Genomic DNA, 18,711 nt, shown 5'->3' on the forward strand with positions numbered 1-18,711 from the left:
TTCGGCTTGCTTGCGAGTATATACGGTAATAGTTTCACAATGTCTAAAATAAATGGACTTTTGGACTAATCTAATTTTTTGCGTTACACCTGTATAAATGTGGCCACACACACGATACAATAAAATGATCCGATTTTACGTCAATTCGATAAATATGATCGGATCTCTCGAAAAAATTTAAAGGTTTTTTTTCTTTCATTCGACTGAAAAATCCGAATTCCAGACCGGATCTGGATTTCCAGTTTTTTTTCCGGATCTGGTCTGGAATGCTGGAATTTTTTCTTCAATTTTTCTAAAGATTGTATGTCGTGTGTTAGATTGTCAATTTATTAATACACAGACCCTAGCAATTGTCTCAGAGTTTCCAATCATTTATATCATATTGGGGAATAAATGAACATACTGTAGGTGTGTGGTACATTGTAACATTTCAGAAATATGACCAGTCACAAAAATTGATTACAATTCTTGAATTGAACAGATATTTAAAAGATTGTATGGTGTGTGGCCACCTTAAGACTGCAGTAATTAGAGTCATTGGGAACCGCTTTATAGGAAAAGAAACCAGATACTTCGCTAAGGAGAGGGAAGGCTCTGGGTCCTAATGTGCTTCCCTCTCCTCTCCTGGTGCCCTCAGTGCTGCGCTGTGTCCAGGAACAGGATTTGACTAAATTGGCCAAATACTGCTCCTTCCACCAGCGAAGGTGACTTCAGAAAGTCTTCGGGAGCCTAAGTGCTCCCGAAGACTGGCTGCTCCACACTGCGCACGCGGGAGCGCCTTCTATCGCGCAGCCGCCTGTGATTTCCGAAGTCCCCCGCGGCAAGGAACAGGGGAGCCAGCGCTGCAGAGGGCACCTGGAGAAGAGAGGGAAGCTCATTAGGACCGAGCCTTCCCTCTCCTTAGCTAAGTATCTGGTTTCTTTTCTTATAAAGCGTTTCCCAATGACTTTAACCCACCCTGTTCTGTTATCCTCTATATTAAAGCGGAATATAACCCTGCATTTCAACTTTGCTCTAAAACATTATTTACAGCATATTATATGTAACCAGCATTTTTTTTTTTTACTAGACCAGCATTGGAAGGGTTAAACACAGAGGTTTAGGGCCCGTTTCCACTATAGCGTTGCGGAATCGCCGGCGAATCACCGCAGGAAAATCGCATGCGGGTGCGATTCCGCATGCGTTTTTTGCCGTGATTTCGCATAGGTTAGGGTGATGCGATTTTAACCATGGCACTGCCTGTGTGAATTAACATGGGTACCTATGCGAAATCGCGGCAATAAACGCATGGGGAAAACGCATGCGATTTCCCTATTAAATACATTGCGTGCGATTCGCCTGCATTCCACACGCAGGCGAATTCTGAGGGCCCTACCCTGCAGATTTTTTCTGCACAGAAAAACTTGCAGGAAAACGCACAAGTGGAAACAGTCCCATCCACTTGTACTGGCTGTGCGAATCCGCATGCGGGCAACGCATGCGGATTCGCGATAGTGGAAACGGGCCCTTAAAGTTCCCTGGAGAGATATGCAGAAGTTCAGATTGATACATTCTATTTAGTTACATGTATCGATTGATAAATGTTACACACTCTTTGGCTGTCCTCCAAGCTCCTTTTTAGTCAGAGAGATGAGTCACATTCAACACTTAGATACATTTATGTAAACAAAATGTATCTATGTCAGCTTCGGATGCGTCTGCAGAAATCTCCAGGAACTTTAAAGCCCTGTGTAACCCTTCCAATGCTGGTCTAGTAAAAAAGAAATGCTGGTTGCATATAATATACTGTAAATAATGTTTTAGAGCAAAGTTGAAATGCAGGGTTATATTCCGCTTTAAAGGCCAAGTGTCTCTGCGTCCCATGACCCTGTGTGTTTCGTTGTACTGCGCACGTGCAGGGAGGGACACAGAGACACTGAAGGAGAGGAAAGGGCGGGAGTGTGTGTGTGGGGGCGGGTGGGTGCGCACATGCGCACAGCAGGCACGCAGTGACACACCTAGCCCGTTTTTCAGTGGGTTAAGGTCACTAGTACCCTATAATGACAATACTCTACACATGCACCGCCATCTCTTTATCCTGCTTGCATTGTAATAATGTTCTCAGTACATCGCTCTACTTTCACTAAACTGCAGTCACTAAACTGCACTGTCTCCAACAGTATCAAACATGAAAGTTTTTTCCCTATATTAACGACTTCTTGCAAAATGTACATTTATAACTGTCCTATGAGTGGACCTTTAGGGCAAATAGGGCTTTTCTAAAGGTCCAACTACTCCGCCAAAGCGCATGTGCATCGCGGGGGGCACACAAGTACACCACAAGAGCACGCTCGTGCATGCGCACATCAACCCTTCATCCTATGGCAAGGAGTGGTTCAACAAATGAAAAAAGAAGAAACTACATTTTCTAAAAAAAATTACATTTTTAATTGCACAGAAATAGTGAACTAACCTTGGAGATCTTTTTTTATGTGCACCTTCACAAAAGCATACAAAATGTCCCCAAAATGTCCCCCGCTGTACAGAAATGACGGAAGTACTGTACACACACACACACACACACACACACACACACACTGTACACACTGTACACACTGTACACACTGTACACACACACTGTACACACTGTACACACACACTGTACACACACACACACACTGTACACACACACACACTGTACACACACACTGTACACACACACTGTACACACACACTGTACACACACACTGTACACACACACACACACACACACACACACTGTACACACACACACACACACACACACACTGTATACACACACACACACACACACACACTGTATACACACACACACACACACACACACACACACACACACACACACACACACACACACACACACACACAGTACACATACACACACACGTACACACACACTGTACACACACACACACACACACACACACACACACACACACACTGTACACACACACACACACACTGTACACACACACACTGTACACACACACACTGTACACACACACACTGTACACACACACACTGTACACACACACACTGTACACACACACTGTACACACACACTGTACACACACACACTGTACACACACACACTGTACACACACACACTGTACACACACACGTACACACACACACGTACACACACACACGTACACACACACACGTACACACACACACACACTGTACACACACACACACACACTGTACACACACACACACACACTGTACACACACACACACACTGTACACACACACACACACTGTACACACACACACACACACACACTGTACACACACACGTACACACACACACGTACACACACACACACACACACACACACACAGTACACACACACTGTACACACACACACAGTACACACACACAGTACACACACACACACACACACACTAGAAGCGGTGTACCTTTGAGGGCTCATCGCGCAGAGCAGCCAGCCGCCCTTTCTGCGGCCTGCGAAGAACCATTGATGAACTGTAGGAGTCCGGGTGTCCGTCAGACACGGAGGAAGGGGCGAGAGCGTAGCGGAAGTCGGGCACACTACCCAGGTGAGGCCGGCTGCAACATGCAAGAGAACAACATCATTATTATATCATAATAATACCAGTAAGAGAATAACATTATTATTACACATCCATACTATCCATAGCCTTATACAGAATACAGGAGACTATTCATGTCACTTCTGTTCCCTCAATCTAATGGCCCCGTTATAGCAGAGCAGCTAATAAACCATGGGGCAATCCCAGCAAGCATGGGGAGAATGTACAAACTCCATGCTGAGTCCTGGTGTCCTGCCTAAGAGTCACACTACAGCAGTGCAAGGCCAGAGTGCTGCCATATCCCCTGACACCAGGGCCGGGCCGAGGCAGAGGCTGGAGAGGCTCCAGCCTCAGGGCGCAGTGTAGGAGGGGGCGCAGAATTAATTCAGCTGACATTCCCAATTGTGTTTGAAGCAGAAATAAATAAGAAAAGGGGATACATGACAGTGACTGCAAGCCAGATAACTAGATATTAAGGTGTTGGTGAGGTTGTGTGCCCTGTGGCGCCTCTTAGTCTAATAGCAAGCAGTGTGTGACAGCTGGGGTGGGAGGGATGGGGGAGGGGCCTCTTAGTGTAATAGCAATCAGTGTGTGATGGCTGGGGTGGGAGGGATGGAGGAGGGGCCTCTTAGTGTAATAGCAATCAGTGTGTGACGGCTGGGGTGGGAGGGATGGAGGAGGGGCCTCTTAGTGTAATAGCAATCAGTGTGCGACGGCTGGGGTGGGAGGGATGGAGGAGGGGCCTCTTAGTGTAATAGCAATCAGTGTGTGACGGCTGGGGTGGGAGGGATGGAGGAGGGGCCTCTTAGTGTAATAGCAATCAGTGTGTGACGGCTGGGGTGGGAGGGATGGAGGAGGGGCCTCTTAGTGTAATAGCAATCAGTGTGTGACGGCTGGGGTGGGAGGGATGGAGGAGGGGCCTCTTAGTGTAATAGCAATCAGTGTGTGATGGCTGGGGTGGGAGGGATGGAGGAGGGGCCTCTTAGTGTAATAGCAATCAGTGTCTGACGGCTGGGGTGGGAGGGATGGAGGAGGGGCCTCTTAGTGTAATAGCAATCAGTGTGTGATGGCTGGGGTGGGAGGGATAGAGGAGGGGCCTCTTAGTGCAATAGCAATCAGTGTCTGACGGCTGGGGCGGAGGGATGGAGGGGCCTCTTAGTGTAATAGCAATCAGTGTGTGACGGCTGGGGTGGCAGGGATGGAGGAGGGGCCTCTTAGTGTAATAGCAATCAGTGTGTGACGGCTGGGGTGGGAGGGATGGAGGGGTCTCTTAGTGTAATAGCAATCAGTGTGTGACGGCTGGGGTGGGAGGGATGGAGGAGGGGCCTCTTAGTGTAATAGCAATCAGTGTGTGATGGCTGGGGTGGGAGGGATGGAGGAGGGGCCTCTTAGTGTAATAGCAATCAGTGTCTGACGGCTGGGGTGGGAGGGATGGAGGAGGGGCCTCTTAGTGTAATAGCAATCAATGTGTGATGGCTGGGGTGGGAGGGATAGAGGAGGGGCCTCTTAGTGTAATAGCAATCAGTGTCTGACGGCTGGGGTGGAGGGATGGAGGGGCGCTCTTTGCTGTCTCGGCCTTGGGTGCTGAAGGACCTTGTCCCGGCTCTGCCTGACACTTATCCAAGGACAATCACCTACTAACAGCAGTGCCTGAACTGGAAGATAGGTTGCTAGCCCTACCGACTAAAAGTTGCCATACATGGGCAAATCGATCAATAGACAGATGTCTGATCAAATCTGATTGGAGAGAGATCTGTTAGCTACCTACACACCACAGGCCAATTTTGAATTGTTTTCAGCCACTGTCTCCACCACCTGGCCCCAGTCCTCCCCCCCCCCTGGTGGTGACAGGTGCAGGTCAGGTGTAGCTCTGTGGAATGTTTGTTGCTGGGAATTCCGAAGCTAGTACAAAACATATCTGGCCTCCCAGAATACTCTGGTAGGACAATTTTGCATAGCTAAACATCCTAGGCTAAGCCTCGCTTGGAGTGCAGGTTAAATACCAATATACAGCAATATATAGCTATATGAAGTGTTTCTGATGCTGAAACCAGGAAAATGAACATAAAAGTGGACTTAAAAATGGGTATCCCGAATTTACTGCATACTACTACATGTCTCTACAGGGCTCTTTAACCACCTTCTGTCATAATGGACATTCTAACTGCCTAAAATACATTTCAGACTGGCCATAGACCATACAATCACAATTGCCTGACCTCACAACTTCCATGTACTATGCGTAAGTATGCAGAAATATTGAAGCAAAGCTCTATGCATTTTACATGATACAGATGAGCTGTGATTGTGACATATTTCTACCAGCAGCAGACCTGATGGGAGACGGTGTCACACATTACGCATGCACTGATGTCCGATAGTGCAGCACAACACCACCGTGCTATGGCCTGCCTCATCGCTCACCCAATTGGTCGCTCCTACTCCTCTCTCCTCTGAGCGACAATCAGCTGAAGTCACAGCGAGATCGCCTCAAATGGGTGCACAGCGACCCCCAGGAATAACAAATCATTCACTACTCTAAAAACATGGACCCAAATTGCACTCGCAATTCAGGCCTCCAGGACATAATGAACTAAGCCTCCTAATCCAGTATACCTCCCCAGGTAGCAGCAATATGCTAGCTATATACCTATTAGCCTATCATATTTTCAGTGGGTGTGTTTATAGAGAACGGCAGTTGACGCTGTGCGGTTTTTCACTTGTCTGTCAGCAGTAAAGATGCTGACTTGCAGGCTCACGGTGGATCAAACAACATGAAAGAATTACATGGCAAGTATTAATCATTTCTTGATCTATCTTTATCTCAGTGAGGGTTACATTATAGTCCGATTTCTAACTCTTTCAGGCAGAGAAAAAAAAAAGGAATGCAGCATAGATATTTGTGTGCTAGGCACTGTACATACACATGTCTATCTCATCATGTCACCTCGGATGTCCTTTAAGGGTTAAGGTAGCCATACACTGGTTGATTTGCCATCAGATCGACCAACAGATAGATCCCTCTCTGATCGAATCTGATCAGAGAGGGATCGTATGGCCACCTTACTGCAAACAGATTGTGAATCGATTTCAGTATGAAATCGATTCACCATCTGTGAAGCTGCAGCTGCTGATGCCCCCCCCCCCCCTCCCTACATTACCCGATCAGGCCGGCGCGAGTCCCCCGGTCTCCGCTGTCTTCTTCTCCGCTCTGAGCTCCAGGGCTACAGTCTCACTGTACTTCCTGTCCGGGGAAGTTTAAACAGAAGAGGGCGCTCTACTGTTTAAACTTCCTGTCCGGACAGGAAGAAGTGAAGCCTCCCGGAGCCCAGCAGAGAAGGAGCAGCGGTGACAGCGGGGACACGTGCCGGCAGAGCAGGTAATGTATTGCCGCTAGCGTCGGTCAGACATTTGACCGCTGCTATCGACGCACTCCAGACCCGCCGGCGATCGAGCAAAATCTTCCGCACGGATGGATTGACGGAAATCGATCGTTAGGTCAGCGTTTGCGCAACGATTTCACAGCAGATTCGATCACAGTGATCAAATCTGCTGTATATCGGTGGGAAAATGGTTAGGTGTGTAGGCCCCTTTAGTAAGGCCAGATTGGACAGGGATATATGGGTCAGTTATCTGGCAGAGCTGCCATCATTGAGAAGCCTTCCTGTATTTCCCTGGAAGTGCATTGGTAATACCTCCTCGCTGGGGGAACGCACATACCTGTGATGGAGAGAGGCTGCCCGGATCCTGACCTGCTCATTCTCCGTTCTCAGAGATTCTATCTCAAGCAGTAACTGTTCCTGTTTTACAAGAGAGGAAAAAACACAATCAGAGATGATGCTGCTGAACGCCAGCTGGGCAAACGTAACACAATAGGGAATTAAAGCTGCCTTAAAGGGGGCTGCAACACCAAAAATAAAAACAAGTCTAAACATTTTTTTTTGTCCTCAATACTATGTATATCCCTTTAATTTTTTAAAAATGGGGTACAAATATGCCTCCCCCTCATTTCCCCCCAACTCACCCATGCCTGTGCCGTTGCGAGTCACTGGACTGGGAGGTTGTGGGTAAGCCTGCTGGATTGTGCAGGGCTGTGGATTTTGTACAAAAATCACCCGACTCCGTCTCCTCAGTTTATGAAACCACGACTCAGACTCCAACTCCGGGTGCCCAAAATTGCCCCGACTCAGACTCCTCGACTCCAACTCCACAGCCCTGGGATTGTGGGGAAGTTTTTTTTCTCCTGCTCATTCCATCCTTTGCCTTGAGGCATGGAACACACTTGACTGTTTTCGTGCGCGTTTTCTGCACAGAAAAACTGAGAGCTCATGTTAATCAATGGGCTAGTACACACTGAATATTTTGTTCGCGCGCAGAAAAAAAACTGACATTCTGCATCATTATTCTGCACATTTTGTCAGTTTTTGTATCAATTACATCAGCTGCTGTGAAAAAACGCGCGCGTTTTCCTGCATAGAGACACACTTGGTGTGCAGAAAAAGTATGCAGGAAAACGCGCGCAGAAAACTGAAAGACAAGTGTGTTCCCTGCCTGAAAGTCTTGGTAGTGATTGGAAGTTCGGATCTTTTCAATGAACCGGTTCAATTGAATCAGTTCATTAAAAAGATCCGGATCATGAACACAGAACACATTCGGTGTAAAATTTAGTGGATGACTGTGTTCACTTTGTAAATGCACATCAGCTTCTGATTCTGCAGTTTCACTACTTGAACTGAAGATCCCTTCAAACAGTTGCTCCTTTGAACCGTTGAGCCAAGGAACTGTTCAGAACGGATCAGTTACGAGTCAGGAGCTGCTGCTGTAATCTGATCCCTGAGTGATCCTTACTCGCTCACTCCTTACAGCTCAGCAGCTGCAGTTCCTGTTTCATCCACTGAACAGTTACAAATGAATCGTTCGGTGTGAGGAATCGGATCACTCGGCTCACAAGGAAGAACCAGTTCAAATGAACGCATCATTCATGAACTGGACAACATTACTTTTCCACTATGATGCTTCGTTCGTGATTCATTTTTTTTTTATGAATTGCGATCGCCGGGCGGCACAATTCTTGTTGCAAACACGCTACATTCCCGGCAGCGGTACAGTGCAACGTGAACAGTAGAAAAAGCAGCTTGGTGATCACACGCGCAGGCGATTTGTGCTTGCGATCGCGCTTGCTAGTGGAAAAGGGCCCTTATGCCTCATTCACACTATATGCACTGCTGTGCGCATTTCAGCAGCGTGATTAGTATGCGATCAGCAAGAACATCAGAGAGCACTTCTGATGTTGATACTACGCACGCTGCGCAGCAGTGCGATGTGCCATCGCACCTCTGCATGGCTGTTTGCAAAAGCACAAAAATAAATGGGATCAGCAGCACAAAGCATGGCAATGCATATGGCTTGCGATCGGGTGCGCTTGCGTCCCAAATGCACAGCCATACTCGTTTCCTAATGTGAACAAGGCCTTAGGGAGGTTTACACATTGATGTAAGCTTGTTGCTAAGGTGATGTGGGAGGGACAGCAGGGAGAGGAAAATAAAACACTGGGCTGGGTTGAAAAAGAAAAAAAGAAAAGGGCAGAAGTGATGTCACTTTTGGCATCACAAAGAATCAGTCAAGATGGAAACCAGCATAAAAATGTTTTTCGACGATTGCCGCTCGGAGACTGTATTGTCCAGCTCTGCGATCTGCAGCAGCGCTGTACTGGCCCTGACAGGCACAAAAAGTGAGCTTCAGCTCATGACAGCCGATCACCTGATTGGCTGGCGGGGGGGGGGGGGGGGAGGGGGGGGGGAGGGCGGCAGGGATATAAAAATTATTTTTAAAAAATACGCACATTTCTTAAATAAATAATAAAATAAATATTTATATAAAGAAAAACAAACACCTGGGGTGTAATCAGACCCCACCAACAGAGAGCTCTGTTGGTGGGAGAAAAGGGTGGGGGGTGGGTGGGAATCACTTATGTGCTGAGTTGTGTGGCCCTGCAGCAAGCCCTTAAAGCTGCAGTGGCCCAATTAGTCAAAAATGGCCAGGTGTTTAGGAGGGTTAACACCGCAGTCCTCAAGTGGTTAAAGGTAATGTCCGAGCTGCAAAAAACACATGACACCTACTTACCCGGGCCTTCCTCCAGCCCCTGGCAGCCGCTATGCCCCTCGCCACAGCTCTGCTCTCAGCCGCTGGCTCCCGTCCCCTCCGATGCAGAGGCCGACCTCGCCAGGTCATCCCCTACTGTGCCTCTGCCAATCACTCGCACATGGTGTGGAGTGTACTGCACAATACTTTTTCTGATCAATTTTGTAACCCAAGTGATCTGAATTACGATTAGAAAAATGATTGGAAATCAGATCAGACCTATTGTAAATCATTGATTTGACAGGAAATTGCATGGTGTGTACCAGGCATAAAGTTGATGAAGCTGTACACATTTGGACCTGCCCCGTAAAGGCACGTACACACGCCATACTTGCGCAATCAACAGGTCCGCCAGACCCTCCCGCTGGGCGGACGTTCTGCCGACAGTAGCACGTGTGTTTGTGCTGTCGTCAGATTGATAAGGTTGTTTCTGAACGATCTGCAGCCAATTATCAGCCTCAGTCTGCCGACAGTGTGTACACTTGTGCTACTGTCGGCAGAACGTCCGCCCAGCGGGAGGGTCTGGCGGACCTGTTGATTGCGCAAGTATGGCGTGTGTGAGTGGCTGCGCCAACACAGGATGTCTGCGGGGGACCATTAGAAGCACCGGGTAAGTTCAGCTCATTTTCCCCCGACCCCCCTACAGTATCCCTTTAAAGTAATACTTAAGTCGTAATAAAAAAATTATTTTTACTCACCTGGGGCATCCCTCAGCCCCCTGAAGCTGTATGGTGCCCTCGCAGCCTGGCTCCGATCCTCTTGTCCCCGCCGGCGGCTACTTCCGGGTTCGGCGACAGCCGCCGACAGGCTGGGAACGCGAGTGATTCTCCGCGTTCCCAGCCGCTATATCATCCTCTATGCTTCTATAGCGTATATGTTATACGCTATAGCAGCATAGAGGGTGGTATAGTGGCTGGGAACGCGGAAAATCACTCGCGTTCCTAGCCTGTCGGCGGCTGTCGCCAAACCCAGAAGTAGTCGCCGGCGGGGACAGGAGGATCGGAGCCAGGCTGCGAGGGCACCATACAGCTTCAGGGGGCTGAGGGATGCCCCAGGTGAGTAAAAATCATTTTTTTATTTTGACTTAAAGATAATCTGTACTCTAACATTTTTACAGCAAAAAGCATACCATTCTATTCATTATGTTCTCCTGGGCCCCTCTGTGCTGTTTCTGCCACTCTCTGCTGCAAACCTGGCTTGTAATTGCCAGTTTTAGGCAGTGTTTACAAACAAACTAACCAGCTTGTGATAAACTCACATAAGCAGAGTGTGTGAGTCATACAGAGCCTGCATGGGGCCTGGTGGGGGTGTGTATAGCTTCTGCCAATGACAAGCAGTGCAGCACATTCCACACATCCCAGCCTCTGCAGACAGAGCCCACAGAAGAGAGAAGATTAGATCATATAACAGAGATAACACAGCTACTGTGCAATCAGGAAAGGCAGCAGTAAGCCAGAGCACCTTAGAAAAGGCAAAGGAACTTATAGGATAGAAGAACTAAGGCTGAACATTTTGTTACAGAGTCTCTTTAAAGAGAGTCTGAAGCGAGAATAAATCTCGCTTCAGACCTCCTAGATGGCAGGGGCACGTGTGTCCCTGCTAAACCGCCGCTATCCCGTGGCTTAACGGGGGTCCCTGATCCCCCAAATCCCCTCTGTAATGCGGGGGAGCGCTTCCTGGTTGGGGCAGGGCTAACCGCCGCAGCCCTGCCCCACGCGCGTCTGTCAGCGCGTATCTCCGCCTTTCCCCCGCCCCTCTCAGTCTGCCTTCACTGAGAGGGGATGGGGAGAGGCGGAGATCCGCCGCTGATAGACGGGACTGGAGGCAAGGCTGCAGCCGTTAGCCCTGCCTCCAGGAGCGACCAAGTCTGCGACCAAGTGTCGCAGTGGGAGGTTTGGGGGTGAAGGGACCCCCGTTTAGCGGTGCTATTGCGGCGGTTTAGCAGGGGCACACGTGCCCCTGCTAACTATGAGCTCTGAAGCGAGATTTATTCTCGCTTCAGAGTCTCTAAGTATTTCTTTAAGAGCACGGCCATATATAGCAGGAGATAAGAGATAGGTTATCTGGTGCAAGCAGTAACCACAAACACCAGAGCAGGGCAGGAAGTGAGCCTGAATGTTATAGAGGAAGCAGAGCACACAGATAGCACCAACCTCCACATGTCTGAGCAGTAAACCCACCTTCTCATGCTGGATCTCATCAATCAGCTTCTTGGCAGATTCCACGTCTCTAATTAAGGCATTCTGAAGGAGAAAACACATGGAGTTTATGGCAGGACAATCGAAGATTGACAGATGCTGATAAACTAGATTTGCGTTTTACTGCGTATCGTAAAGACAATCATAAAAACTTGTTTACAGACTTTCAGGCAGAGCAGTAACAGCCAGCAGTACATTCTCTACTGCAGAAGACACATCACTAATGCAGAACTGCATAAATTATAAATCTATCCCATGTATCAGCTGCTGAACCAATGTCTCATCTGACGATGAAAACGTTACAGGAAGTGACACGTCTGATGTTACAGGAAGTGATATACAGAGAGGGCGTCTCCCTGTGAATCGTCCAATCAAGCTCTTGTTTACTCCATGTGGCAGCTTATCTGCAGTGAACACAGGTCAATGGCTCTGTTCATTGTAAATCTAGCTGAGGTATGCCCAAGCATGTATTAATGAGCAACAACTCACAGCAATAAACCAGAAATCATCATCGTTTTCACTTCCCTTAAAAACCTACTGAAATGAAGTGGCTGCCTTTCATCTGGCTGCATGAAAGTGTCCATACACTAATCGACTTTCCCTGGCAGATTCTGTCACTGTGACCTAATCTGTTGGAGATCATTGTCCTAATTTGTCCTTACGACCATAACTTCGCTAAATTTCACCTGGAATTATTGATCGCACCGGACTCAAAATCTCTCTCGAAAAATAAGGGGGTCATCCAGAAAGCAGCAGCCATTTGTTGTTATCGAAAGGTATTTGTGTACTTTTACTTGTATTACTCAGGATAACCTCTCCCTGCACTGCTTGTCACATGACTGCATAATATTGGTAACGGTTTGTTCAGCAGCATAAATATGAAGCCCCACCGCATCCCTATAAACCCATAGGTGAGGAGCGTGATGCCAGTACAACTAACGGATTACTAATCTTGTAAAAAAAGATGATTAATGCTTAAAGGGAACCTGTACTGAGTAAAATGATTTAAAATAAATGCATGAGGTAACTTCAAATGAACATTACATGGTTACCTTGCCGTCAGTTCCTCTCAGACGCTCACCATTTTCTTCTGACAATGATACCTTCCAGTTCTGACAACATTTTGTCAGAACTGAAATATATCAGTTGCTGTCAGTTATAGCTGAGAGGACAACTGATGTGCCAGGTAATGTCCATGTTTCCCTATGGCTCAAGTGGGTGATATTACAGTTTAACTGTGTGCTGACCAGGAAGCAGTTATGGGGTAATGGCCATTTTCAAAATGGAGGACGGAGAATTCCCTTGATCACAGTGGACAAACAGGACGCAGGAAAGGAGAAAGAGATTTAGGAGTAGACTACACGGGGGGTAAGTATGACCTGTGTATGCTTATTTTGACTTTTAATTTTCAGTTCAGGTTTTCTTTAAATAAAGGAGGAGATTATGTGGGGAAATACTCAAAAGATACAATGCATATAAAATAAATAAAAAGTTTCCATATTTGAAACCAGCAGTTACGTTCCAGATGACACTCGAGTCAAACTTGGAACCCTGAAGTGAGAGTGATATGATGGCTTAGCCACAGCCCCTGAACAAGCATGCAGATCAGGTGCTCTGACTGAAGTCAGACTGGATTAGCTGCATGCTTGTTTCAGGTGTGTGATTCAGACACCACTGATACCCTGCTGATAGAGAGCAGCAAGAAGCCAGGCAACTAGTTGTTTTAACAGAGTTAAATATGGCAGCCTCCGTATGTCTCTCAGTTCAGGTGTCCTTTCAGTAAGGTGTAAATATGCAGGGACATCGGAGCAGTCTCAGAGTATTTTGTATTAAACATTTAATGTGTTTAATGTATTAGTGGAAATATTTAATTTGAGTGTAATCCCACTTTAAGAGTCAGGATTAAAGGAATACTTAAAGATACATACACACGTCGGATTTTTCCAAACGACCGGACGTTTGGACGTCAAATTCGGCGTGTGTACATGTTCAGCTGATAACGCTGGTTTTGACGGATCTGCTTGGCGGATCAGTCAAATCCAGAGTTCTCAGCTGAACGACCATTTGTACGCACGCCCGATTTGACGTCCAAACGACCGGTCGTTTGTAAAAATACGTCGTATGTACCTTCAGGCAAAAAAAAAAAAAAAGGGGGGGGGATTTTACCTTACCTGGGGGGCTTCTTCCAGTGCCCACGACGACCTCCTGGTTCCCTCCAGCCAGCAGCAGTGACCCCTGCAAAGCTGGCTGGTCGCTGCCAGTCATTGGCTACTGCGCATATGTGACCCTGTGCCGCGGCGCACCCTGATCCCACACCTGCAGCCGGAAGCGTGTGATGCATGCGCGGCACACGGAAATCGATACAGCACATGTGCAGGACACTTCCAGCTGCAGGAGCGCAATCAGGGTGCCGCGCACGCGTTGTAGCCGACAATTGGCGGAAACTGGCCTGCTTCGCGGGGGTCGCTGCTGTCGGCCAAAGGAAACCAGATGGATGGCGTGGGCACAGGACAAGTCCAGGAGGCTGCAAGAAGCCCCTGGTAAGTTAAAAACATTTTTTATAGCCTTAAAGAGAACCAGAGACGAAGCACCCTCATGTATTTTACCCTATATATCAATGGGAACATGACAAACACCTACTCTGCTCTGTTTCATACTTCTCTGGTTAGTCTACCTGTTATCAGCTCTGATAAGAATCCCCGACTGAGCATCCAGCCTACCTTTGCCCCGGAATGATTATAGCTGAGTCAGTCTTCTGTGATGTCCTTTAAAGCCCAAGCCTGCCCCTCCTGGCTCTGCTTTCTTGCTATGTATCCTCGTAGCAGGAAAGCAGAGCCAGGAGGGAGCAGGCTTGAAAAAACATTAGAGAAGACTGACTCAGCTATAATCATTCTGGGGCAAAGCTAGACTGAATGCTCAGTCGGGGATTCTGATAACAGGCAGACTAACCAGAGAAGAATGAAACAAAGAGCAGAGTGTTTACTGTCATGTTCCCCCATTGATATATATGGTAAAATACATGAGGGTGCTTCCTCTCTGGTTCTCTTTAACCTCCTTGCCGGTTTTCCCGACCTGAGCTCGGGGTAGAAAAAAGAAGCTATTAGCGGTGATCCCGAGCTCAGGTCGGGGTAGGCATTGCAGAGCTTTACTTTTAGTTGTGGAGTCCCGCGCGCGATCTCGCTGCGCAGCGGGACTCCAGCCTCTCTCCCCGGCAGTGTGGGGTCTTTCCCTGGCCGCCGGGATCCCCCATGTCCCCGCTATTCTTCCGGGGACCCGGCAGCCAGTTGGAGCAGCGCAGCCGTGGTGGTGGCAGCAGAGCGGTGGTGGCAGCGTGACGTCATCGGGGGCTGGGCTAATATTGAAAACGAACTTCTCTATATTAGAGAAATATAGAGAAGTTCGTTTATATGTATATTAGCGCCATCTTGTGGACAAAGAGAAAACTGCAGCACAGGAGCCCAGAAAGGTACATTTTTTTTTTATTTTGCTGCAGATCTCCCTGCCAGAATGATTTTTTTCAGGTTTTAGGGTCTGAAAGAGTGGAAAAAATTGCACCGCTTTTACACCCTAAAATCTGGAAAGAATCAGACCGCCAAGGAGGTTAAAGGGATACTGTAGGGGGGGGTCGGGGGAAAATGAGCTGAACTTACCCGGGGCTTCTAATGGTCCCCCGCAGACATCCTGTGCCCTCGCAGCCGCTCACCGATGCTCCGGCCCCACCTCTGGTTCACTTCTGGAATTTCTGACTTTAAAGTCTGAAAACCACTGCGCCTGCGTTGCCGTGTCCTGGATCCCGCTGATGTCATCAAAAGCGCACAGCGCAGGCCCAGTATGGTCTGTGTCTGCGCAGTACACTCCTGGTGACATCAGCGGGAGCGAGGACACGGGCGTGCAGGCGCAGTGGTTTTCTGACTTTAAAGTCAGAAATTCCAGAAGTGATCCGGAGGCGGGGCCGGAGCATCGGTGAGCGGCTGCGCGGGCACAGGATGTCTGCGGGGGACCATTAGAAGCCCCGGGTAAGTTCAGCTCATTTTCCCCCGACCCCCCTACAGTATCCCTTTAAGTACTCCTTTGAGGCTTTTACCACTACCCATCAGTGACAAGAGACTATTGATATGTATTATGTTGGTCTTTGCGATATATAATGCCCATTGAATAATACATGCATTATGTTGGTCCATGTGATATAGTGACCATTGCACATCAGAAGGCATTCGGTATTGCTGGCCCCCGGCATGAACAGACATTGGCGTTACCTTGTCTTCTATAGACGCCATCCTCTCCTTGAGGTGAAGCTGCAGCCGCTCGTTGGACTCGGACAGAAGCTTGTCCACGGTTTCCGACAGGCGCTTATTGTGTTCTTCATTCATCTTCTCTCTCTGCCGGGCCTGGGATGGAGAAAGCAGGAGGTAAACAAGAGGCAGACACTGACCAGCGACTGCTTCTCTAACACTGCTGCCCACGGCTGTCATTTTCCCAGCTCGCCTAAATTAGGTACAGGCATTCTCAGCCTGCTAATAATAGCTGCAGTGCCAATAAGTGTCAGCAGTGTCAGATTTAAGAGACGGAGAGGAGAGTCAGACTGGGACTCGGAGAAGTTGTAACCAGATGAGACTGAAGACTGATCAAAAAACAAAATGTTATATTTACTGGCGATCAGCTTTCTGGCTAAAATGACAATGTTTGCTTATGGACAGTCATAGCCTGTGCAGACATATACTTGGCAAACACAGGCAGGGGGAGCCGGAATCCCAGACAGCTGCCAGTCTCCAGTAATTCATGTACTACAAGATAACTAACGCTGGCCTCATAATATATGGTTTGTGGTGGGATCAGGGAAGTAAAATCTTCCCAATGTGGCATTTCCTTACCTACGAGGGGGCTGCTCCGATGTCCCCCTGTCCATAGGGAAGCCTCCATCTTTCTATACATGTAAAAAGAAAAAAGGGCACCGGGAAACTTGGGCACAGGGTGAAGCAGAAAAACAGCTCACCCTGCTATTGCAAATTTCCTGGCGGTGTTGATTACTTTTCTTCCTGCATACCGCCATGAACTTGGGGGCAAGATGCAATTTAGCTGCCAGCTACTGCAGGCGGTTAAATTACGCTGTTTTGTTATTTGGGCTCCATATTTTGCCGGCGCCAAAATTACCCTTTGAGCACCGCTATAGCGTAGTTCACATTACAGCCAACAGCGGCGTCCAAATGTTCGACACCCCTTTTTACCCGTCTCATCCACCATCTGTGTCCCAGGTTGAAATTCCAGTGGTAACTTCCTGTGTCCCGGGGCAATGCATGCTGGGAGATGTAGTTCATTGATTTGGTTACATCTTCCGGCCAGTTGTAATCACATGAATTGGAACAACATCCCCCAGCATACATTGCTCGTCCCAACATGCATTGTGGCAGATAGGATCGCAAGGCATCGCTGTGTGAACCCTGCAGTGCTTATACAGTACTTTCTTCTTTTTTGCGATGACAATGTCCTCTATTCAGATTACCTGAATGGGGCAGAAATGCGATTGCACAATAGCGCAGCAAGCGCTACGTTGGTGATTCAGCGACAATCGAAACACGACGGTATAAACTGGGTAACCTGCAAGCCTTCCAAATATTGGACTGAAAGGCAAAAAGATGAAACCCGCCCTAAAAACACTCCCCTGCTGCAGCTCCAATCTCACCCTGTGCGTCACTTACCCTCTGCAGCTCCAATCACACCCTGTGCGTCACTTACCCTCTGCAGCTCCAATCACCCCCTGTGCGTCACTTACCCTCTGCAGCTCCAATCACACCCTGTGCGTCACTTACCCTCTGCAGCTCCAATCACACCCTGTGCGTCACTTACCCTCTGCAGCTCCAATCACACCCTGTGCGTCACTTACCCTCTGCAGCTCCAATCACACCCTGTGCGTCACTTACCCTCTGCAGCTCCAATCACACCCTGTGCGTCACTTACCCTCTGCAGCTCCAATCACACCCTGTGCGTCACTTACCCTCTGCAGCTCCAATCACACCCTGTGCGTCACTTACCCTCTGCAGCTCCAATCACACCCTGTGCGTCACTTACCCTCTGCAGCTCCAATCACACCCTGTGCGTCACTTACCCTCTGCAGCTCCAATCACACCCTGTGCGTCACTTACCCTCTGCAGCTCCAATCACACCCTGTGCGTCACTTACCCTCTGCAGCTCCAATCACCCCCTGTGCGTCACTTACCCTCTGCAGCTCCAATCACCCCCTGTGCGTCACTTACCCTGCTGCAGCTCCAATCTCACCCTGTGCGTCACTTACCCTCTGCAGCTCCAATCACACCCTGTGCGTCACTTACCCTCTGCAGCTCTAATCACCCCCTGTGCGTCACTTACCCTCTGCAGCTCCAATCTCACCCTGTGCGTCACTTACCCTCTGCAGCTCCAATCACACCCTGTGCGTCACTTACCCTGCTGCAGCTCCAATCACACCCTGTGCGTCACTTACCCTCTGCAGCTCCAATCACACCCTGTGCGTCACTTACCCTCTGCAGCTCCAATCACACCCTGTGCGTCACTTACCCTCTACAGCTCCAATCTCACCCTGTGCGTCACTTACCCTCTGCAGCTCCAATCACACCCTGTGCGTCACTTACCCTCTGCAGCTCCAATCTCACCCTGTGCGTCACTTACCCTCTGCAGCTCCAATCTCACCCTGTGCGTCACTTACCCTCTGCAGCTCCAATCACACCCTGTGCGTCACTTACCCTCTGCAGCTCCAATCACCCTGTGCGTCACTTACCCTCTGCAGCTCCAATCACCCCCTGTG

The 18,711-nt window shown here is 48.6% G+C and overlaps 1 protein-coding gene across 9 annotated transcripts in view; it reads right to left on the minus strand.

The window, feature by feature from the left end:
- PPFIA1 (PTPRF interacting protein alpha 1) overlaps nt 1-18,711 on the minus strand; it is a 266,952-nt gene that overhangs the window by 89,073 nt on the left and 159,168 nt on the right. For all 9 annotated transcript variants that reach the window (XM_068260407.1, XM_068260411.1, XM_068260409.1 and 6 more), the window contains exons 11-14: nt 16,172-16,303; nt 11,898-11,960; nt 7,297-7,376; nt 3,442-3,592 (exon numbers count right to left, since the gene is read on the minus strand). In XM_068260407.1, the coding sequence (XP_068116508.1) occupies nt 3,442-3,592; nt 7,297-7,376; nt 11,898-11,960; nt 16,172-16,303 (426 nt within the window). The remainder of the gene's footprint in view (nt 1-3,441; nt 3,593-7,296; nt 7,377-11,897; nt 11,961-16,171; nt 16,304-18,711) is intronic.

This window comes from Hyperolius riggenbachi, chromosome 11 (genome assembly GCF_040937935.1).
Source record: "Hyperolius riggenbachi isolate aHypRig1 chromosome 11, aHypRig1.pri, whole genome shotgun sequence".
NCBI classification, from domain to species: domain Eukaryota; kingdom Metazoa; phylum Chordata; class Amphibia; order Anura; family Hyperoliidae; genus Hyperolius; species Hyperolius riggenbachi.